At 46.5% G+C, this 23,278-nt stretch overlaps 1 protein-coding gene across 1 annotated transcript in view; it reads right to left on the reverse strand.

The window, feature by feature from the left end:
• The window catches only part of LOC306919080 (xylosyltransferase 1-like), a gene marked incomplete at its 5' end in the record, with an annotated part of 114,257 nt that overhangs the window by 74,707 nt on the left and 16,272 nt on the right, over positions 1-23,278 (reverse strand). Inside the window, 2 exons of the mRNA XM_079531915.1 lie at positions 13,469-13,671; positions 14,905-15,077. Of these exons, the coding sequence (XP_079388041.1) occupies positions 13,469-13,671; positions 14,905-15,077 (376 nt within the window). The remainder of the gene's footprint in view (positions 1-13,468; positions 13,672-14,904; positions 15,078-23,278) is intronic.

The raw sequence follows: 23,278 nt of genomic DNA on the forward strand, positions 1-23,278 counted from the left end.
TACGAGCTTGTAGATCTGCTATTTTTGAAAAACCCTGACAATGTGGCGCGAATCTTTGAATATATGCATTCACAGAGAAAGTTTCTAACTAAAATCGTTGCTTCCCGGGAGGGTTCCTGGAACAACATATTTTCAGATTGGGGGTCGGCAGCCAATTACATATAATGTTTGGGGTCCTTGACATGAAATAGTCTGAGAACCACTGATATAGAAACATAGGGAACTGTCATGATTTAGAAGACATTTGTAGAATCGACGTCAGGTCTAAATGGGTTAATCAGACGCAGACAGACAGACAGACAGACAGACAGACAGACAGACAGACAGACAGACAGACAGACAGACAGACAGACAGACAGACAGACAGGCGAGCGAGACGCGAGGATAAATATATTATGCATGGACAAAAGCATGCGGTGGAGGAAAGTGCAAAGCCTGCAGATGAAACACCACAAAGTATACACAGGTGTAAACATTCAATAGAATGTGCCTATAGATTGATACAAGCACGAAAATGCTCGCATATACAAATGCACGCACAGACACACGCACAGACACACGCACAGACACACGCCCAGACACACGCACGCACACACGCACAGACACGTGCGTGCGTGCGTGCGTGTACGCACACACACACACGCACGCACGCACGCACGCACGCACGCACGCACGCACGCACGCCACACCACAGCTCTGAGCGTCAGCTTGCAGCAACACATGTAAGGCATGTTTGCTGAGTCATGTACATTTCCGTGATACATACATACAGTAATAATCCAGAACTCTTCCACAGTCAGCAGAACCAAACACACATGGAGCTGCTGTGTAAAACAGAACCAAACACACATGGAGCTGCTGTGTAAAACAGAGTGCAGCCGCTGCGCTCTATAGCTCTACCTGCCACTCACTGACTCCATGTTGGCTCCAGCTGTCTGCCACGGAGACCTTCTGTCAGTGCTGGGAAAAGTACTCAATTGTTTTACTTAAGTAAAAGTACCAATACTGCAATTTATAGAACTACTTCGTTACAAGTGAAAGTACGGAATTTAAAATGTACTTGAGTAAAAGTACAAAAGTATCAGCATCAAAATGTACTTAAAGTACTAAAAGTAAAAGTACTCATATTGCAGAATGTGTTAAGAATGTGAAAGTTCAATGCATAGAAAATCTATTGAAAATAGCAGATCTAAAAGCTCACAATGCGTCGACGCATTGTGAGCTTGTAGATCTGCTATTTTCAAATGGCCAAAGTAACTAGTAAATAAAGTTTTCAAATAATTGTAGTGAAGTAAAAGTACAAATGTTGGCTCTGAGATGTAGTGGAGTAGAAGTAAAAGTACTGGAAATTGAAAATACTCAAGTAAAGTACAAATACCTCAAAAGTGTACTTAAGTACAGTACCTAAGTAAAAGTACTTTCCACCACTGCTTTCTGTGATGTCGTTGCCCAGTGGCCGTTGTTACAGCTCTACGTCTGAACACAACTGGTGCAACATCTGGCTGCCTGTCGTTAGCTGCCTGTCAACATCTGGCAGCCTGTCGTTAGCTGCCTGTCAACATCTGGCTGCCTTTGGTTAGCTTCCTGTCAACATCTGGCTGCCTGTCGTTAGCTTCCTGTCAACATCTGGCTGCCTCTCAACATCTGGCTGCCTGTCGTTAGCTTCCTGTCAACATCTGGCTGCCTGTCGTTAGCTGCCTGTCAACATCTGGCTGCCTGTCGTTAGCTGCCTGTCAACATCTGGCTGCCTGCCGTTAGCTGCCCGTCAACATCTGGCAGCCTGTCGTTAGCTTCCTGTCAACATCTGGCTGCCTGTCGTTAGCTGCCTGTCAACATCTGGCTGCCTGTCGTTAGCTGCCTGTCAACATCTGGCAGCCTGTCGTTAGCTTCCTGTCAACATCTGGCTGCCTGTCGTTAGCTGCCTGTCAACATCTGACAGCCTGTCAACATCTGGCTGCCTGTCAACATCTGGCTGCCTGTCAACATCTGGCTTCCTGTCAACATCTGGCTGCCTGTCGTTAGCTGCCTGTCAACATCTGGCTGCCTGTCGTTAGCTGCCTGTCAACATCTGGCTGCCTGTCGTTAGCTGCCTGTCAACATCTGGCAGCCTGTCGTTAGCTGCCTGTCAACATCTGGCTGCCTGTCGTTAGCTTCCTGTCAACATCTGGCTGCCTCTCAACATCTGGCTGCCTGTCGTTAGCTTCCTGTCAACATCTGGCTGCCTGTCGTTAGCTGCCTGTCAACATCTGGCTGCCTGTCGTTAGCTTCCTGTCAACATCTGGCTGCCTGTCGTTAGCTGCCTGTCAACATCTGACAGCCTGTCAACATCTGGCTGCCTGTCAACATCTGGCTGCCTGTCAACATCTGGCTGCCTGTCAACATCTGGCTGCCTGTCAACATCTGGCTGCCTGTCGTCAGCTTCCTGTCAACATCTGGCAGCCTGTCAACATCTGGCTGCCTGTCAACATCTGGCAGCCTGTCAACATCTGGCTGCCTGTCAACATCTGGCTGCCTGTCGTTAGCTTCCTGTCAACATCTGGCAGCCTGTCGTTAGCTTCCTGTCAACATATGGCTGCCTGTCGTTAGCTTCCTGTCAACATATGGCTGCCTGTCGTTAGCTTCCTGTCAACATCTGGCAGCCTGTCAAAATCTGGCTGCCTGCCCAGGCGGTGGCGTAACCGTCTGGGCACCCGACTGGTAATCCAGTCGCAGTGTGCCGCGGGTTCGACTCCCGAGCCCGACACGGCCTTTACTGCATGTCTTCCCCCATCTCTCTCCCGTTTCCTGTCAGCCTACTGTCTGTCCCTTCAAAAAAAAATAAAAAAAAAATAAAAAAAAATCTGGCTGCCTGTCAACATCTGGCTGCCTGTCAACATCTGGCTGCCTGTCAACATCTGGCTGCCTGTCGTTAGCTGCCTGTCAACATCTGGCTGCCTGTCGTTAGCTTCCTGTCAACATCTGGCTGCCTGTCGTTAGCTTCCTGTCAACATATGGCTGCCTGTCGTTAGCTGCCTGTCAACATCTGGCTGCCTGTCAACATCTGGCTGCCTGTCAACATCTGGCTGCCTGTCGTTAGCTTCCTGTCAACATCTGGCAGCCTGTCAACATCTGGCTGCCTGTCAACATCTGGCTGCGTGTCGTTAGCTTCCTGTCAACATCTGGCAGCCTGTCAACATCTGGCTGCCTGTCAACATCTGGCAGCCTGTCGTTAGCTTCCTGTCAACATCTGGCAGCCTGTCAACATCTGGCTGCCTGTCAACATCTGGCTGCCTGTCGTTAGCTTCCTGTCAACATCTGGCAGCCTGTCAACATCTGGCAGCCTGTCAACATCTGGCTGCCTGTTAACATCTGGCTGCCTGTCAACATCTGGCTGCCTGTCAACATCTGGCTGCCTGTCGTTAGCTTCCTGTCAACATCTGGCAGCCTGTCAACATCTGGCTGCCTGTCAACATCTGGCTGCGTGTCGTTAGCTTCCTGTCAACATCTGGCAGCCTGTCAACATCTGGCTGCCTGTCAACATCTGGCAGCCTGTCGTTAGCTTCCTGTCAACATCTGGCAGCCTGTCAACATCTGGCTGCCTGTCAACATCTGGCTGCCTGTCGTTAGCTTCCTGTCAACATCTGGCAGCCTGTCAACATCTGGCAGCCTGTCAACATCTGGCTGCCTGTTAACATCTGGCTGCCTGTCAACATCTGGCTGCCTGTCAACATCTGGCTGCCTGTCGTTAGCTTCCTGTCAACATCTGGCAGCCTGTCAACATCTGGCTGCCTGTCAACATCTGGCTGCGTGTCGTTAGCTTCCTGTCAACATCTGGCAGCCTGTCAACATCTGGCTGCCTGTCAACATCTGGCTGCCTGTCAACATCTGGCAGCCTGTCGTTAGCTTCCTGTCAACATCTGGCAGCCTGTCAACATCTGGCTGCCTGTCAACATCTGGCTGCCTGTCAACATCTGGCTGCCTGTCGTTAGCTTCCTGTCAACATCTGGCAGCCTGTCAACATCTGGCTGCCTGTCAACATCTGGCTGCCTGTCGTTAGCTTCCTGTCAACATCTGGTTGCCTGTCAACATCTGGCTGCCTGTCAACATCTGGCTGCCTGTCGTTAGCTTCCTGTCAACATCTGGCTGCCTGTCAACATCTGGCTGCCTGTCCATATCTGGCTGCCTGTCGTTAGCTGCCTGTCAACATCTGGCTGCCTGTCGTTAGCTGCCTGTCAACATCTGGCTGCCTGTCGTTAGCTGCCTGTCAACATCTGGCTGCCTGTCGTTAGCTTCCTGTCAACATCTGGCTGCCTGTCGTTAGCTTCCTGTCAACATCTGGCTGCCTGTCGTTAGCTTCCTGTCAACATCTGGCTGCCTGTCGTTAGCTTCCTGTCAACATCTGGCTGCCTGTCAACATCTGGCTGCCTGTCGTTAGCTTCCTGTCAACATGTGGCTGCCTGTCGTTAGCTTCCTGTCAACATCTGGCAGCCTGTCGTTAGCTGCCTGTCAGCTAGGAAACCTCATACGTCTTTACCCATTTAGACCTGAGGATGACCCCGACATGGTAATGTGCGTTCCTGGAGTTCCAGACCCCCAGGAACGCGCCCAGGGGGGGCGGGCCGGTTCCGGCGTGCCGCCCCACGTCCGAAACGGTTGAGAAATGACAGAGTTACCGTGTGCCGGTCCCTCTACTGTACCCTCTACTGTACTGTACTCTGGCTGCCTGTCTACATCTGGCTGCCTGTCAACATCTGGCTGCCTGTCGTTAGCTGCCTGTCAACATCTGGCTGCCTGTCAACATCTGGCTGCCTGTCGTTAGCTTCCTGTCAACATCTGGCTGCCTGTCGTTAGCTGCCTGTAAACATCTGGTTGCCTGTCGTTAGCTGCCTGTCAACATCTGGCTGCCTGTCAACATCTGGCTGCCTGTCGTTAGCTGCCTGTCAACATCTGGCTGCCTGTCGTTAGCTTCCTGTCAACATCTGGCTGCCTGTCGTTAGCTGCCTGTCAACATCTGGCTGCCTGTTGTTAGCTTCCTGTCAACATCTGGCTGCCTGTCGTTAGCTTCCTGTCAACATCTGGCTGCCTGTCAACATCTGGCTGCCTGTCGTTAGCTTCCTGTCAACATCTGGCTGCCTGTCAACATCTGGCTGCCTGTCGTTAGCTTCCTGTCAACATCTGGCTGCCTGTCGTTAGCTTCCTGTCAACATCTGGCTGCCTGTCGTTAGCTTCCTGTCAACATCTGGCTGCCTGCCGTTAGCTGCCTGTCAACATCTGGCTGCCTGTCGTTAGCTTCCTGTCAACATCTGGCTGCCTGTCGTTAGCTTCCTGTCAACATCTGGCAGTCTGTCGTTAGCTTCCTGTCAACATCTGGCAGTCTGTCGTTAGCTTCCTGTCAACATCTGGCTGCCTGTCGTTAGCTTCCTGTCAACATCTGGCAGTCTGTCGTTAGCTGCCTGTCAACATCTGGCTGCCTGTCGTTAGCTTCCTGTCAACATCTGGCAGTCTGTCGTTAGCTGCCTGTCAACATCTGGCAGTCTGTCGTTAGCTGCCTGTCAACATCTGGCTGCCTGTCAACATCTGGCTGCCTGTCGTTAGCTTCCTGTCAACATCTGGCAGCCTGTCGTTAGCTGCCTGTCAGCTAGGAAACCTCATACGTCTTTACCCATTTAGACCTGAGGATGACCCCGACATGGTAATGTGCGTTCCTGGAGTTCCAGACCCCCAGGAACGCGCCCAGGGGGGCGGGCCGGTTCCGGCGTGCCACCCCACGTCAGAAACGGTTAAGAAATAACAGTTTTCTGAAAAATGTCAGTATGTCAGTGGTGCTCAAACTTTTCCATGTCAAGGACCCCCAGAATTATCTGTATTTGGCCGCCGACCCCCATCTGAAAATATGTTGTTCCAGGGACTTGGAGTTAGGAGGTTCCTGCCTGACAGCTGGCGACATGAGATGTAGAGTAACTCTCTCCTTATTAGGGGACTTGGAGTTAGGAGGTTCCTGCCTGACAGCTGGCGACATGAGATGTAGAGTAACTCTCTCCTTATTAGGGGACTTGGAGTTAGGAGGTTTCTGCCTGACAGCTGGAGTTAGGAGGTTTCTGCCTGACAGCTGGAGTTAGGAGGTTTCTGCCTGACAGCTGGAGTTAGGAGGTTTTTGCCTGACAGCTGGAGTTAGGAGGTTCCTGCCTGACAGCTGGAGTTAGGAGGTTTCTGCCTGACAGCTGGAGTTAGGAGGTTTTTGCCTGACAGCTGGAGTTAGGAGGTTCCTGCCTGACAGCTGGAGTTAGGAGGTTTCTGCCTGACAGCTGGAGTTAGGAGGTTTCTGCCTGACAGCTGGAGTTAGGAGGTTTCTGCCTGACAGCTGTGGCAACATGAGACGTACGGTAACTCTCTCCTTAATAGGGGCTGTTTTAATTGGCCACCGCTGAGCTCCATCAGGAGCTCAGCGGTGAGCTCACCGCTGAGCTCACCGCTGAGCTCACCGCTCAGCTCCATCAGGAGCTCGACAGAGCCTTCAGTGGAGGATGCATTGCAGAGGGTCTCTGAGCTCCATCAGGAGCTCGACAGAGCCTTCAGTGGAGGATGCATTGCAGAGGGTCTCTGGCGCCAGTCGGCCATTTCCATGACGGTTTATGCATGCACTATGTATTGTGTCATGTAAACTCTTAACCCATTTTGGGCGGGAACCCCTTTTGGTGTTAGCATTATGTTATGCTTTAGCTAATGAAAAATAGCAGATCTACAAGCTCGTAGCGCAGCACCGAGTGGCGCGCTACGAGCTTGTAGGTCTGCTATTTTTGAAAAATCGAAGAACCACTGACATAGAAACATAGCCTTTTCAGAAAACTGTCAGGATGTAGAAGACATTTTTAGAATCTGATCTCAGGTCAAAATGGGTTAATTTCCATTTTCCAGCCATTCAGTTGCAAAACTAAATAATAATGTATCCACCACTGTACATTACCCGTCTAGACGCAGTGCTGTTTAACGATCTCTTACTTACAGGCTCTTAACCCATTTAGGCCTGACGTCAAAATTAAGAAAATGGTCTTCTAAATCATGACAGTTTTCTGAAATACCCTATGTTTCTGTATCAGTGGTTCTCAATATTTCATGTCAAGGACATTTCATGTAATTGGCCGCCGACCCCCATCTGAAAATATGATGTTCCAGGGGACCCCCCCCCCCCCCCCCCTCCAGAAGCAAAGATTTGAGTTAAAAACGTTCACTGTGAAGATTTGCACTAGAGACTGACATTTTGTCGGGACTCCCGCGGGACACGGGATTCCCGCGGGATTCCCGCGGGATGGGATTCATATTTTTAATGATCCCGTGATCGGGACGGGACGGGAATGAAAGTTAACGGGAGCGTGCAGGATCGTGAATGACGTTGGTCGCGCTGCCAAGTTCCAACCAAAAGAACAGAAGCACCCATTTTTGTTGTAGTCATCTTTCTGTGAGCCAACACTCTTTTGCTGACACAGGTCAAAAGAACTACATAGTTACCCATAATCCAGCAGTGCTAGTGCTGCCTTCCACAACACAAAAAACTCCTCTATGCAATCCAGTCGGGCTGGACGTCTTTTACAGTTTTATATGAAAACATCGCAATGCGGCCGTGTATGATTCTGCATCGCGCCGGTGCCGTGATTTAATCGATTATTTATAAACCAGATCATCCTGATGCATTTGTTTCCCCTGGCAGTGGCAATGTTGCAACTTTCAATTGTGATGGTACGTTAGCTACATGCTAACGCTGTTACTGTTAGCTAGCTCCCTGAACAGCTGTCTGAGCGAATGTCCCATACACCAGTGGTTCCCAAACATGTTCGTGTCAAGGACCCCTAAATCGACATTTATTAGCCCGCGGACCCCCATTTAATGGCATTTTTATCGCTGGGACCCCCAAATTATATTGTAAAATCAATCAAGTTAATTTAACTCTGAGTGTATACAAATGGAACAACATTTGGTTCCATTTGTACACTCCCATAACATAATTTGTTAGACCCATAAGGGTCCATTTGGTTCCAAACTATTAATTAGCTGGGGACCCCCTGGAACTCCCTCAAGGACCCCTGGGAACCACTGCCATACACACAGACTTGTACACTGAATAAATATTCATATAGAGTTAAATTAACACTGAGGTTTTTTTTTTATCTTAATTGACAAAGCACTTGTTAACTGTTAAGCTTTAAGTTCTGTTCAGGGAAAAACAGTGTCAATGACTAACTAAAAAAAAAAAAAAACAGGAGCGGGATGGGAGCGGGAGTCATTTCGAGTGGGAGCGGGATGGGATCAGGAGTCATTCTACAGGAGTGGGACAGGATGGGATTTTTTTTTAAACTCTGGCCCAGGAGTGGGACAGGACAGGATTTTTTCTGTGGGAGTGGGACAGGACAGGAGTGAAAATCCACTCCCGTGTCAGTCTCTAATTTGCACCACATTTTCACGATTATTAAAAAATATCAGATCTACAAGCACCGAGTGCCGCGCTATGAGCTTGTAGATCTGCTATTTTTCAATAGCTATAACATAATGCTTAAAACACCAAAAGGGGTTCCCGCCCAGAACGGCTTAAAGGGGATGTGTAGGAGTGGAGAAATGCCTGGTGGAAGGTTAAGCAACACATGGACATGACAGGAACCAGGAAGTCAATAGGTATTGACCCGGTGGCAATTAAGCGGTAATCAGTTCACCGTGTAACCGGTTGGATGGAGAGCGAGGGGAGGGGGTGGACGTGCCCGGAGGGATTAAGGGTTTGGGTTAGGGTAGGCCTTTATACGTGAGTGAATGAACGGACCAACGGTGGTCGAGAGAACATCAGAGTTGCCTCACACGGATCGATGGATCCGTTTGGGTTGGAGTGACTCTTTATTTAAAGTTCACAGTCGATCGCAGGAGGCCACTCGCCCAGTGAGTATTGACTTTGCTCTCCACCGGGTGGTAGAGATGGTCTTCTTGGACGAGAGAGCCGTTTATTCCTTGTGTAAATAAATAGTATAGTACTGTTTTGTGGATTAACATAATTAGATAATTAAGTTGTGAGGTTGCTCCCAAAGACCCCTGGCTCGTCACTGTAGCTTCCATTCTGTCCTCGCGCGCATGTGTGTGCGCGTGCTTGCGTGCGTGCGTGCGTGCGTGCGTGGTGGTGGTCCAACCAAACAATGGCTATGTAACTGTTAGTGTCTGTTAGTGGCTATGTAACTGTTAACCAAAGTCCTCCTACACTATCTTTTAATAGGCTACTTACAAAAGGACATCTGTACCTCTCGCTCCCGATGCAGGGCTCTAACCTATAGACTCCTCGCTATAGGGCCGATTCATACTCATATTTTACCGCTGTTTCGTGGGGCTGTAGAGCCGACATGGCTCGTCAGAAATTTTCAGTAGCACCGAAGAGCCGACTTTAGGACGGTACCCGCCCCCCCCGAACCTCAAATGACGTCACATTGTAGGCTCTACAGAGCCGAACCCACTTTTATTCGGTAGTATGAATCGGCCCATAGGAGAACCTGCACCAGGTGACTCCTCGCTCGCAAGCTGTGATATAGCCCCCATCGGTCAGACATACAGTCACTCCTCGCACTGCGTGAAAAGAGGAGTTAACAGGCAATTATGGGCACTGTATTTTGCCCGTAAACCTCAAGTTTAGCAGCATATACAGTTAATATACGGTAACATACAGGTGTGATGGTATAATTCGCGAGTTTACCGGAGTTTCCTGTAATATACACATCCTTATTCCATGCTTTTTGCGCAGTATCGATCTTCTAAAAAGCTCATCTCTTCATACTTATCCCTATAAAGCACGAGTTCCTTATTTCTTTGCATTTGTTGCCTATTAAACTAGATGCTAGTTCTGTTACTGAGTTGTAGAAATGCTTACTTGCTCACAGATGCTATTCATGTTAACCTAGAACAGACTGTATGTTGTTTGCTTTTCCACAGATGCTCTAAATGCTATTTAGATGTTATTCAGGTAGAGAACAGCTTTGACATCTACCTTCTGTCCTATAGTTACTTCATGTCTTTCTAATCACTGTACAGTACGTACTCTTGTAATACGGTATGTTTTACTTTGTAAATCCTTCTGGTTAACAATGTCTGCTAAGCGGGTTTGAGCATTTGTGACCAGATTTGACTGAGAGCCTTCCATCGCGCAAACTCCAGCTTTTCACCAGAGGAGATTTTATTTTATTTTTTACAAAATGAGTTAATAGCACAGGCAGACTCTTCACATACTAGAGCATGTCTGAAATAAGTGTCAGAGCTGAAATCGACATGTGCAATAAATGTAGCTAGGTGTAATGTTAGAGTCCACAGAAGTGAACCTTTCAAGCCTGTTTTCTGCAAGACATTACTCTATAAGCCATATCTCCAAAACTGGTGGGTCACACTTTGAAGCTATGATTCCCTGCTTTCATATGACATGAAGAAATGAAAATTCAAATAAATCCAATGGCAGTCCCTCAGTCAAAATTAGTCACATTTGTAAAATGGTCTATTTCTGCGAAATCCTGCTCCTCCATTGGGCTGTCACAATTGTTACATAATCGTCTAATCGCAATTATTTGAGATAATCGCAATCGTCTCCATGTTGAAAAAGTTTCATACAGAAAAAAAGCTGAAATAGCAGATCAGCTATATTTCTGTTATGGAAAATTCATGAATTCCAGTAATTTCTTGGTATATTTCAGTTAATCGCCCCCGGGGTCAGTTGGAACCATTAATTAATTTAATCCATTGAGACCTGGAACGCATCCATGTCACGTTAGCGTTTAACCACATTAACCATTAACCCATTTTGGTTAATTATTAAATGTTATAATTTAGCTATTGAAAAATAGCAGATCTACAAGCTCATAGCGCGCCACCGAGTGGCGCGCTATGAACTTGTAGGTCTGCTATTTTTGAAAAATCGTTAAAATGTGCCTCAAATCTTTCCAAAAATTGTCATGATTTATCATGTCATGACGTATTTCGACGACAGGCCTGAATGGGTTAATAGGACGGAGACCTCCGTTTTGGCCAGAGTGTGTTAACAGGTATACCGCCATTGGCCGAGATCTACGTCAATTAAAGTCTATTATTTAATGCTATGCTTAACGCCATTGGCCGAGATCTACGGCAATTAAAGTCTATTATTTAATGCTATGCTTAACGCCATTGGCCGAGATCTACGTCAATTAAAGTCTATTATTTAATGCTATGCTTAACGCCATTGGCCGAGATCTACGGCAATTAAAGTCTATTATTTAATGCTATGCTTAACGCCATTGGCCGAGATCTACGTCAATTAAAGTCTATTATTTAATGCTATGCTTACCGCCATTGGCCGAGATCTACGTCAATTAAAGTCTATTATTTAATGCTATGCTTAACGCCATTGGCCGAGATCTACGTCAATTAAAGTCTATTATTTAATGCTATGCTTAACGCCATTGGCCGAGATCTACGTCAATTAAAGTCTATTATTTAATGCTATGCTTAACGCCATTGGCCGAGATCTACGTCAATTAAAGTCTATTATTTAATGCTATACTTAACACCATTGGCCGAGATCTACGTCAATTAAAGTCTATTATTTAATGCTATGCTTAACGCCATTGGCCGAGATCTACGTCAATTAAAGTCTATTATTTAATGCTATGCTTAACGCCATTGGCCGAGATCTACGTCAATTAAAGCCTATTATTTAATGCTATGCTTAACGCCATTGGCCGAGATCTACGTCAATTAAAGCCTATTATTTAATGCTATGCTTAACGCCATTGGCCGAGATCTACGTCAATTAAAGTCTATTATTTAATGCTACGCTTAACGCCATTGGCCGAGATCTACGTCAATTAAAGTCTATTATTTAATGCTACGCTTAACGCCATTGGCCGAGATCTACGTCAATTAAAGTCTATTATTTAATGCTACGCTTAACGCCATTGGCCGAGATCTACGTCAATTAAAGTCTATTATTTAATGCTACGCTTAACGCCATTGGCCGAGATCTACGTCAATTAAAGTCTATTATTTAATGCTACGCTTAACGCCATTGGCCGAGATCTACGTCAATTAAAGTCTATTATTTAATGCTACGCTTAACGCCATTGGCCGAGATCTACGTCAATTAAAGTCTATTATTTAATGCTACGCTTAACGCCATTGGCCGAGATCTACGTCAATTAAAGCCTATTATTTAATGCTATGCTTAACGCCATTGGCCGAGATCTACGTCAATTAAAGTCTATTATTTAATGCTACGCTTAACGCCATTGGCCGAGATCTACGTCAATTAAAGTCTATTATTTAATGCTACGCTTAACGCCATTGGCCGAGATCTACGTCAATTAAAGTCTATTATTTAATGCTACGCTTAACGCCATTGGCCGAGATCTACGTCAATTAAAGTCTATTATTTAATGCTACGCTTAACGCCATTGGCCGAGATCTACGTCAATTAAAGTCTATTATTTAATGCTATGCTTAACGCCATTGCCGTAGATCAACGGCAATTGCGCTTTTACAGCGCTTACGATCGATCAAGCCATAATGCTACTTACGTTAGCATCGGGTAGCTAGCTGTTATTGTCACAACACTGGGTCGCCCATCTTAGATCGTCGGCACCATAATAATCCATTCTGTTTCTTTCAATCGCCTGTATCTCCTATTCATTGTCCCAGATGGCATTTTTGGTCAAAACGTTTCTTTGACGGCACAGAGCCGACGATGTTGAGGACTCCAGCGCCACGGTATGGATCCATCTTGTAAACAACAGTTGAACGGGACCCATTTTTCAAGTTTATGTTCACTTCCGGAAGTCTGGAAATGTGGCTTTTCAAAATAAGAGCTCAACTGGGAAAAATGCTGGCGTGAATTAGATCCTAATTTGTCAATAAATGCTGATGAAGAAGTCCTCCATGCATCTTACCTGATGGGGTAGTCTGCAGCGCTGAGGTTGATGAAGAAGTCCTCCATGCATCTTACCTGATGGGGTAGTCTGCAGCGCTGAGGTTGATGAAGAAGTCCTCCATGCATCTTACCTGATGGGGTAGTCTGCAGCGCTGAGGTTGATGAAGAAGTCCTCCATGCATCTTACCTGATGGGGTAGTCTGCAGCGCTGAGGTTGATGAAGAAGTCCTCCATGCATCTTACCTGATGGGGTAGTCTGCAGCGCTGAGGTTGATGAAGAAGTCCTCCATGCATCTTACCTGATGGGGTAGTCTGCAGCGCTGAGGTTGATGAAGAAGTCCTCCATGCATCTTACCTGATGGGGTAGTCTGCAGCGCTGAGGTTGATGAAGAAGTCCTCCATGCATCTTACCTGATGGGGTAGTCTGCAGCGCTGAGGTTGATGAAGAAGTCCTCCATGCATCTTACCTGATGGGGTAGTCTGCAGCGCTGAGGTTGATGAAGAAGTCCTCCATGCATCTTACCTGATGGGGTAGTCTGCAGCGCTGAGGTTGATGAAGAAGTCCTCCATGCATCTTACCTGATGGGGTAGTCTGCAGCGCTGAGGTTGATGAAGAAGTCCCAGCTCCAGTCCCTCATGGCCAGCAGGTCGGCCATGCTGCGGAGGTACATGGTCAGCAGGCTGGCTCCGCCCCAGATGGTGGCCATGCGCCACGGGGTCACCCTGACGTTGGTGTACTGGGCGGCCAGGGACTGGACCTGCCTGTGGAGGTAGTTGGATCTCTGGGAGAGAGGAGAGAGAGAGAGAGGAAGACATTAACACTTTCAGCGCCTCCTGCTGGCCATTTGAGATGACCGCAGGGAGCCAGCAATATCCCCTATAGAGGGTATGCGCGTGACATCATCATCAAACCCGGAAGTTATGCAGGAATGCCTCATAGGCCAAACATCCAAAGAGAAAAGTCTGATTGCATTAAACGACTTTAAACGACATTAAACTCACTTTTCCACTCGATTTCCCATTCACTTTATGCATGTGCATGCCCTCTATTTAGGCGCCATTCTATAAATGTTTTATTTTGTGGCTTTCGCCTTTATTTTGTATTTGTATGGAGGGACAGACAGTAGGCTGACAGGAAATGGGGAGAGAGATGGGGGGGGGGGGAAGACATGCAGTAAAGGCCGTCGGGATCGGGAGTCGAACCCGCGGCACACTGCCAGACTGGATTACCAGCCAAGGTGTCTGGACCGCTGAGCCACGGCCCAGGCTAGGCGCCATTCTATTACCGTCAATACAGCCCAATACAACGAGTAGAGGCCATTCTATTACCGTCAATACAACCCAATACAACGAGTAGAGGCGCAACAACTTTTTTCGAGCAGCAGCCGACATGTCTCAGGTTTCACCACAAGCAGTAACATGGCTGGAGCGATGCGATCAGAAATCACTGTTTACATCTGAACGCCGGGCACTTGTCCACATGGATGTAGTAGAAGTGGGAGGTGTTTCTAACCAGTGTTGTTTTTGGCAGCAAAATTAGATTTTAGTTTCAGTCATAGTCTCTTGAAACGTTTTCATTTAGTCACATTTTAGTCACCCAGAATGTTTTAGTGTTTAGTCTACTTTTAGTCGACTAAATATCATAAGATTTTAGTCGACTAAATCTACAGTTGATTTAGTCGACTAATATGTATTTTGGCGGGCCTTGATGCCGTTGTAATGGCTGATTTTACACTTGCTGAAAATAGCAGTTCTACAAGCTCACAACGCGTCGCGCTGCGACGCGTTGTGAGCTTGTAGAACTGCTATTTTCAGCATGCAACAAAGTGTAATATGACTTATTCTGGATCTCTTATCCACTAGTCCCTTCCTAACATTTAGTCTAGTTTTTATTTGTTGACGAAATTGTCAGTATATTTTAGTCTTAGTTTCATCATAGCTTAGTTTTGGTCAGTGAAAAAAGACAAACATTTTTCGTCTTAGTTTTAGTCGAGGAAAACAACACCGTTTCTAACCTTGTCCACGTGGATGTAGTAGTAGTGGGAGGTGTGGTAGATGGCTTTGAAGAGGCGGTACAGCTGGCGCGAGGCTCTGCCGTGAACCACCAGGACGAACGCTATCCTGACCGGCTTGGTCGGGAAGGTCTCCGTAGTGTCTTCGTCCCACTGGACATTATTGTTGGCTTTTCCTGCAAAGGTGAAAGATTGTTATCATTAATATTTTTACTGCACTGTAATCTCACAACATTGCATGTCAATGCATCATCAACATCATCATTTTTCGACCGCGGTCGAGATCATGGATTCCACAATGCCACGCCAGACTTTCCGGTCCTTCATTGCCACCGCCAGTTCCTGCTTTACTGATGCATGTGTCCCTATAGCGATGACATCAGGGAACGACAGTTTCCTACCTCTGGTCTGCTTTGAGGCAGGATTCCAGAGAAGAAGGGAAGATATAACCTCATTGTCAGCTCTGTAGCAGTGGCCGGCAAACTGTGTTCTTCTGGATCGGACTAGTGAAGAAACACGGGGAAGGTTGCCGTGCATTATAAATGCATTATAAATTCACAATTTCACACCTGGTCTGTGATGTTTGTTTGCGCTGGGATGTCAAAGACTTAAAATAGGCATTCTACAGGCTCACAACGCGTGGTGATGGTGACGTACGTGTTGTGAGCCTGTATTAGAGCTGCTATTTTGGAGATAAAATAAAAAGAAAATATTCTCCCGTAATGTACTCGGAATTGGCACGGCAGTTTGATAGAAACAGCATCCTCATGACACGTTGTCGTCATTTCATCACAATGAAAGTAATACTGTCAGAATTAGGATGACGCACGCACGCACGCACGCACGCACGCACGCACGCACGCACGCACGCACGCACACACGCACGCACCCTAATTCTGACAGTATTACTTTCATTGTGATGAAATGACGACAACGTGTCATGAGGATGCTGTTTCTATCAAACTGCCGTGCCAATTCCGAGTACATTACGGGAGAATATTTTCTTTTATCTCCAAAATAGCGCGCACGCGCACACACACACACACACACACACACACACACACACACACACACACACACACACACACACACACACACACACACACACACACACACACACACACACACACACACACACACACACACACACACACACACACACACACACACACACACACACACACAGTAAGACGCCTGGGGGCACTATGGAATACTTTTCAACACTACAACAAGCGATTACACCGTTTTAAAGTGGATTTTCATGACAAGCAACTCAGCGGTCGTTTCAAAGGTAACTTTAACCAACTCAGCGGTCGGTGCAGTGGCTGTTCAAAGGTAACTTTAAACTATCGGCAGTCTAGCCTGAAAGACGTAAAGCCGTAAATGGTCCGCAGTCAACCTGTTAAAGGCGTTCGCTGTGAAAGAATATACATTCAAAGACTTCTATCATCTGCCATTTTTCAATAGCTAAAGTTTATTATAATGGTCAAATAAATAACACACTACAACAACCCAAGACCAATAAGCCACTTCAGCCAGAGCACGGAATGCAAACGACCCGAACCGCAGAAACCCGTGACTCGTTCAAACAGTTCTCTCTCACGATGATTTGGAAGTGGAACTATATGACAATGTCAAGTGGCCACACGGGGCACCGCACTGCAAACACGATCCTCATTCAGACAGGAATCCTATAAGCCATTTAGACCTGAGAACAGATTCGATACAAACTGTCTTCTATAAATCATAGTTTTTCTGAAAACTCCTACGTTTGTATATGTCAGTGGTTCTCAAACTATTTCATGTCAAGGACCCCCAGAATGATCTGTATTTGGCCACCGACCCCCCATCTGAAAATATGTAGTTCCAGGAAACCCCCTCCCATAAGCAAAGATTTGAGTTAAAAACATTTGCTCTGAAAGAATATATATTCAAAGATTTGCACCACACTTTCACGATTTTTTTAAAATAGCAGAACTATAGCTAAAGTATAACATAATGCTTGAAACACCACAAAAGGGGCAGAAGCAAAGATTTGAGTTAAAAACCAGAATATATATTCAAAGATTTGCGCCACATTGTCGCGATTTAAAAAAAAATAGCAGATCTAAATAGCAGCTCGTACAAGCACTCGGTGCCGCGCTACGAGCTTGTAGATCTGCTATTTTTTCAATAGCTATAAAGCATAACATAATGCTGTTCCCGTCCAGAATGTGATAAGCCGGTCCTCTGGGGGGCCGTTCAGGGTGGAGTGGCCGCTGCTTGACAATGTGCCATCATCATCATTCCTCTCAGGCCAGAGAAGTCCCAGAAGACTCCTTGGATTTCACACCGAGTGAAAACAACACGCACTGCAGTCAAATAACTGTCCCCACCACCTCTGCACCGGCCAAGCCGCTATCAAATTATAAAAAGAGCAATTGGAAACCACACATAAATCTATAAACGACGTTTCTTTGGGACTGGTGTTTATGCCTTATCGTGGAAATGAATTGACAAACAAACGACTTCCTATCAAACGGTTACAAGTGTGCCAATACGCCTTTCTTCTCTTTTTTATAACAAGATATAATTATCAGGGTGGAGGTTATTCCGCTTGCTTTGAGAGCAAACTGTGTTTAAACAGATAGACTTTACAGGGCAGATTATCAAGCCTGACCTATTTGCTGACAGGACAGGACAGGACAGGGCTTGGCTAGATAATTACCATAATTTGGGACTTCATTTCCCAGGGGGCAACATGGGGGGAAAGCTATTGTTTTCCGAGTGCGGGAGGCCAGAGAGGAGAGGAGAGGAGTATTGATGGCAGTTTTTACTTGCTGATGCTATTATGCGCTGCCCCGGGGCAGAGGGGACTGCAAAGTGCCGTGCCTCTCCTCTCCTCTCCTCTCCTCTCCTCTCCTCTCCTCTCCTCTCCTCTCCTCTCCTCTCCCCTCCCCTCCCCTCCTCTCCCCTCCGCCGGTCGCCAGACCCCCCCCAAGGACCCGTAATTACTCAGATTTAAAGGCGAGTGTCAAAATGCATCTCCATTTCAGCTCACAATAAAAACAGGGGGCAGGAAAACGACGCACCGCGGAGCCTGCAATTGACCCAAGTCTCTCGTAATGGCTGATTTATATATGCCTGTGACGTGCGTTGTTGTGTCACGCGGGCGGAATTGCCACAGGGCGGCGGTGGCTCAGGGGTAGAGTGGCCCGATGGTAACCGCAAGGTTGCCAGTTCAAACCCGGGCTCCCCCAGAGTTAGTGTCAAAGTGTCCTTGAGCAAGACACTGAACCCCTAATTTCTCCTGATGTGCAGGTTGGTGCCTTGCATGGTTTCTTCCGCCATCGGTGTGTGAATGTGTGGGTGAATGTAATGCACAATCTATGTAAAGGTGTATTGAATGTGTGTGTGAATGGGTGAATGTAATGCACAGTCTATGTAAAGGTGTGTGAATGTGTGTGTGAATGGGTGAATGTAATGCACAATCTATGTAAAGGTGTATTGAATGTGTGTGTGAATGGGTGAATGTAATGCACAATCTATGTAAAGGTGTGTGAATGTGTGTGTGAATGGGTGAATGTAATGCACAATCTATGTAAAGGTGTGTGAATGTGTGTGTGAATGGGTGAATGTAATGCACAATCTATGTAAAGGTGTGTGAATGTGTGTGTGAATGGGTGAATGTAATGCACAGTCTATGTAAAGGTGTGTGAATGTGTGTGTGAATGGGTGAATGTAATGCACAATCTATGTAAAGGTGTGTGAATGTGTGTGTGAATGGGTGAATGTAATGCACAATCTATGTAAAGGTGTGTGAATGTGTGTGTGAATGGGTGAATGTAATGCACAATCTATGTAAAGGTGTGTGAATGTGTGTGTGAATGGGTGAATGTAATGCACAATCTATGTAAAGCGCCTTGGATAAAGGCGCTATATAAATGCACCATTTACCATTCACCGATCTACAAGCTGTCACCTTGTGAGCTTGTAGAGCTGCTGTTTTGTAACTTGTGAGACACTGACTGGCGCGGTGGAACACAGTATGAATCAAGCTTACGTTGTTCAGATTTAGGGCAGGTGTCCGACGTGTCAGATCTACAAGCTCATAGTCCGAAGTGTCAGATCTACAAGCTCATAGTCCGACGTGTCAGATCTACAAGCTCATAGTCCGACGTGTCAGATCTACAAGCTCATAGTCCGACGTGTCAGATCTACAAGCTCATAGTCCGACGTGTCAGATCTACAAGCTCATAGTCCGACGTGTCAGATCTACAAGCTCATAGTCCGACGTGTCAGATCTACAAGCTCATAGTCCGACGTGTCAGATCTACAAGCTCATAGTCCGACGTGTCAGATCTACAAGCTCATAGTCCGACGTGTCAGATCTACAAGCTCATAGTCCGACGTGTCAGATCTACAAGCTCATAGCGCGTCACTTTGTGCCACGCTATACGAGCTTGTAAATCTGCTATTTTTTTTGTTTAATGGTGAAAATTTTGTGCACATTTTTGAATACTGTAAGGCCAACACTTTAATACTTTAATACTGTAAGGCCAACACTTTAATACTTTAATACTGTAAGGCCAACACTTTAATACTGTAACACTTTGAATACTTTAAGGCCAACACTTTGAACTCAAAGCTTGGTTTTGGGGGTTTCCTGTATCACCATATGTGCCCTCTCCCTCATTCTGTAGCTCCGAGATGAGGTCACACCCTGGGCCCCTCCCACCCTGTTCAGAAACGGCGCATGTTTCCACAAGGAATGATTCTTACCCTTTTCTAAACAATGAATCCAAAACGTGAAGGGGCAGAAGAGGTTTACACTAATTCAAACTTAGCAACGCCAAAGAAAATTCAACTTTAAACGGTTACACGAGCGTCACGGCGGCTGTTTAGCATTTTTTTCAAGGAAGTTGAAAAGCTTTAGCGCCTCCCCGGCGCCTCCCCTGGTCGAAAATTTCCAACTGACTTCAGTTCACTCGACATGCACGCGCACACGCACTTCCTCCTTGATAAACATGGAAACGGCTGACTAAACAACCGCTGTAACGCTCGTAACCGTTTAAACTCGGATTTTCTTGGACGTTGCTAAGTTTGAATTAGTGTAAACCTCTTCTGCCCCTTCACGTTCTGGATACATTGTTTAGAAAAGGGTAAGAATCGTTCCTTGTGGAAACATGCGCCGTTTCTGAACGGGGTGGGAGGGGCCCAGGGTGTGACCTCATCTCGGAGCTACAGAATGAGCGTAGGGAGAGGGGTGGGAGGGGCCCAGTGTGTGACCTCATAATGAGCGTAGGGAGAGGGTGGGAGGGGCCCAGGGTGTGACCTCATCTCGGAGCTACAGAATGAGCGTAGGGAGAGGGCACATATGGGGCTAGTTTCCTGGAACAACATATTTTGAGATGGGGGTCTGGCCACCAAATATATACTGATAGAGTTTAACGTTGAGCACCACTGATGTAGCAACATAGGGTTTTGATTGAGTGGTGCAACCACTCCAAGGAACAGCAATGTCCGGGGCTATGTCCCTATGTTTAGAGTACCAGTAGGGGCAAAAGTGGCGCTGTTGTGCCAGAAACAGAGAGAGAGAGAGAGATAGTGTTGCACTGTTGCCTGCTAATTACAGAGAGAGAGAGAGAGAGAGAGAGAGAGAGAGAGAGAGAGAGAGGGGCAGGGGGAGAGGGGAGTTGCACCACTCAGTTCACACGGGTGTGATTTTCAGAAATAGAAGACATTCGTAGAATCGGCCTCAGGTCTTAACCCCCTGAGCGCTCAGGACGGAGTTCTCCGCCCTATCAATTAGTAGCGCTCAGGACGGAGATTGATCAAAAGGACAGAGATTATTGATATCAAAACCGATCGCATCGCTCCACAGGCTGGGAGCGTCTGTTGCGCAACATTCAATGTTATTTTCCGGTGGGACGGCATCGGAAATGTTCCCCCCATTTTAGCCGACAAGATGGAAAATCTTAAAACGTGAATAACTCTTGATCTAAATCATTCCGTCCAATTCTAAGAAAATATTCTGTGATAGACGGCCCACCGCGGTCCCGTCGCTAGTCGTGGTAGAATTAATCATACCTCTCGTTGTTGTCGATCGCATCGAGAGTGTTTTGGCTCCATTTAGCTGCTTCAGCCACATCCGGGAAAACATCCGGTCCGTCGCTAAATGTGCTCCGCGGCTATAAATGGCTGGGCTCTGATTTAATGGATGAAATAACCTCTGATTTAATGGATGAAATAACCCCGGGGGTTCGGGGGTCTTAATGGGCTCCTCCTGACTCCAATTAATTATAACTCCTGTCAATCCTGTCAATCTAATTTTTTTTAGTTCTCCAAATCTACACATATTCAAGAGGTTTGGTTCCACTTGAAGTTGTGTGCGTGCGTGCGTGCGTGCGGTGCGTGTGGTGCGTGCGTGCGTGCAGTACTTGTGTGACAGCAGTGGGGGGGGGGGGCAGTATAACAGTATAATTGGAGGCCAGCTCAGAAGGTTCAGTGCTTGGCGTTTTGCACATGGAGGATAATTGGCCGTCCGGCCGGCCGGCCGGTCGCTGAATGAGCAAAACACTCTGAGATACTGTACATAATGAGCACTATGCTGCATGAGAGAGAGAGAGAGAGAGAGAGAGAGAGAGAGAGAGAGAGAGAGAGGAGAGAGAGAGAGAGGGGGAGAGAGAGAGAGAGAGAGAGAGAGAGAGAGAGAGAGAGAGAGAGAGAGAGAGAGAGGGGATTTTAAATTCTGACAGTTTTCTGAAAAACTCTGTTTCTATGTCAGTGATTCTCAAACTATTTTCACGATTTAGATTAGAAGACATTTGTGACCAGATTTGACTGAGAGTCTGCCATCGCGCAAATTCCAGCTTTTCACCAGAGGAGAAAACTTTTTTTTCTTTTTTTCAAAATGAGTTAATTGCACAGGCAGACTCTTCACATACTATAGAGCATGTCTGAAATAAGTGTCAGAGCTGAAATGGACATGTAAATATGAAATAAATGCTTAAACATGTAGCTAGGTGTAATGTTAGAGACCACAGAAGTGAAACTTTCAAGCCCGTTTTCTCAACTCGCTGTTTCTCTGCAAGACATTACTCTATAAGCCATGTCTCCAACACTGGTGGGTCAAACTGAACAACCAATATGTCAATTTGAAGCTATGATTCTCTGCTTTCATATGACATGAAAAAAACGAAAATTCAAAAAAAATCCAATGGCAGTCCCTCAGTCAAATGTAGTCACATTTGTAGAATGGAGCTCAGGTCTATGCAGGGTTAAGCGTTGTAATGGTGACAGGCCCCACAGTACCATGTACAACAGACCAGTATTCCTCTTCCATCATGTGTAGATCATTGAGACTCAGTTCTGTTCTGTTCTGACGCTGACAGAGCAGACCTCGTCCTCCTAGAGAATAAACACAAGCCCTCATCTTGATCCCATCATCCTTCAATCTCCATCAATCTGTCCCTCATCACCATACGCTCCCCTCCCCTCCCCTCCCCTCCCCTCCCCTTGGCCATTATCTCTGGGAGGGAAAGTCCAATGTGCTCAATTCTGAGCTTGTTGGAAGCAGGACTTTGAGGACATTCTGAACCAAAGGGCCCAATAAGCCATGTGGCACAAGCCAGAATGTGTCCATGCAGGCTCCGATGGTAATTCTGATCCGATGGTAATTCTGATCCGATGGTAATTCTGATCCGATGGTAATTCCGACGTTCATGGAGAGAAACGTTGATGCTTGAGGTGATTTTCCATTATATATCTTTTATCATTACTGTTGTGTTCTCTCTGCGATGCACGCTTTATTTTTAACCCATTTTGACCTGAGATCAGATTCTATAAATGTCTTCTACATCCTGACAGCTTTCTGAAAAAGCTATGTTTCTATGTCAGTCGTTCTTCGATTTTTCAAAAATAGCAGACATACAAGCTCATAGCGCGCCACTCGGTGGCGCGCTATGAGCTTGTAGATCTGCTATTTTTCAATAGCTAAAGCATAACATAATGCTAACACCAAAAGGGGTTTCCGCCCCAAAATGGGTTAACCCATTTAAACCTGAGCTCGATTAAAAAAAAAAAAAGTCTTCTAAATCCTGACAGTTTTCTGAAAACCCTATGTTTCTGTGTCAGTGGTGCTCAAACTATTTCATGTCAAGGACCCCTAGAATCATATGTATGTAAGTTTGGTACATGATGGGACTAACGTACGTGTGCCCCCCAGGAATGCCACTGTGTCCCCACGCACGCAAATGCTAATCTATAGCCAAGGCCTCAAGGACAGAATATATAGGCTACCGATCAAACTGGACTAATTTCTGCTAACAAGGTTATATTAGGCCTTGAATTTTAAAGTGAGAGTAGATTGGAGAGAGAAGAGAGAAGAAAAGAAAGA

This window comes from Electrona antarctica (assembly GCF_951216825.1).
Source record: "Electrona antarctica genome assembly, contig: scaffold_224, whole genome shotgun sequence".
Taxonomy (NCBI): Eukaryota; Metazoa; Chordata; class Actinopteri; order Myctophiformes; family Myctophidae; genus Electrona; species Electrona antarctica.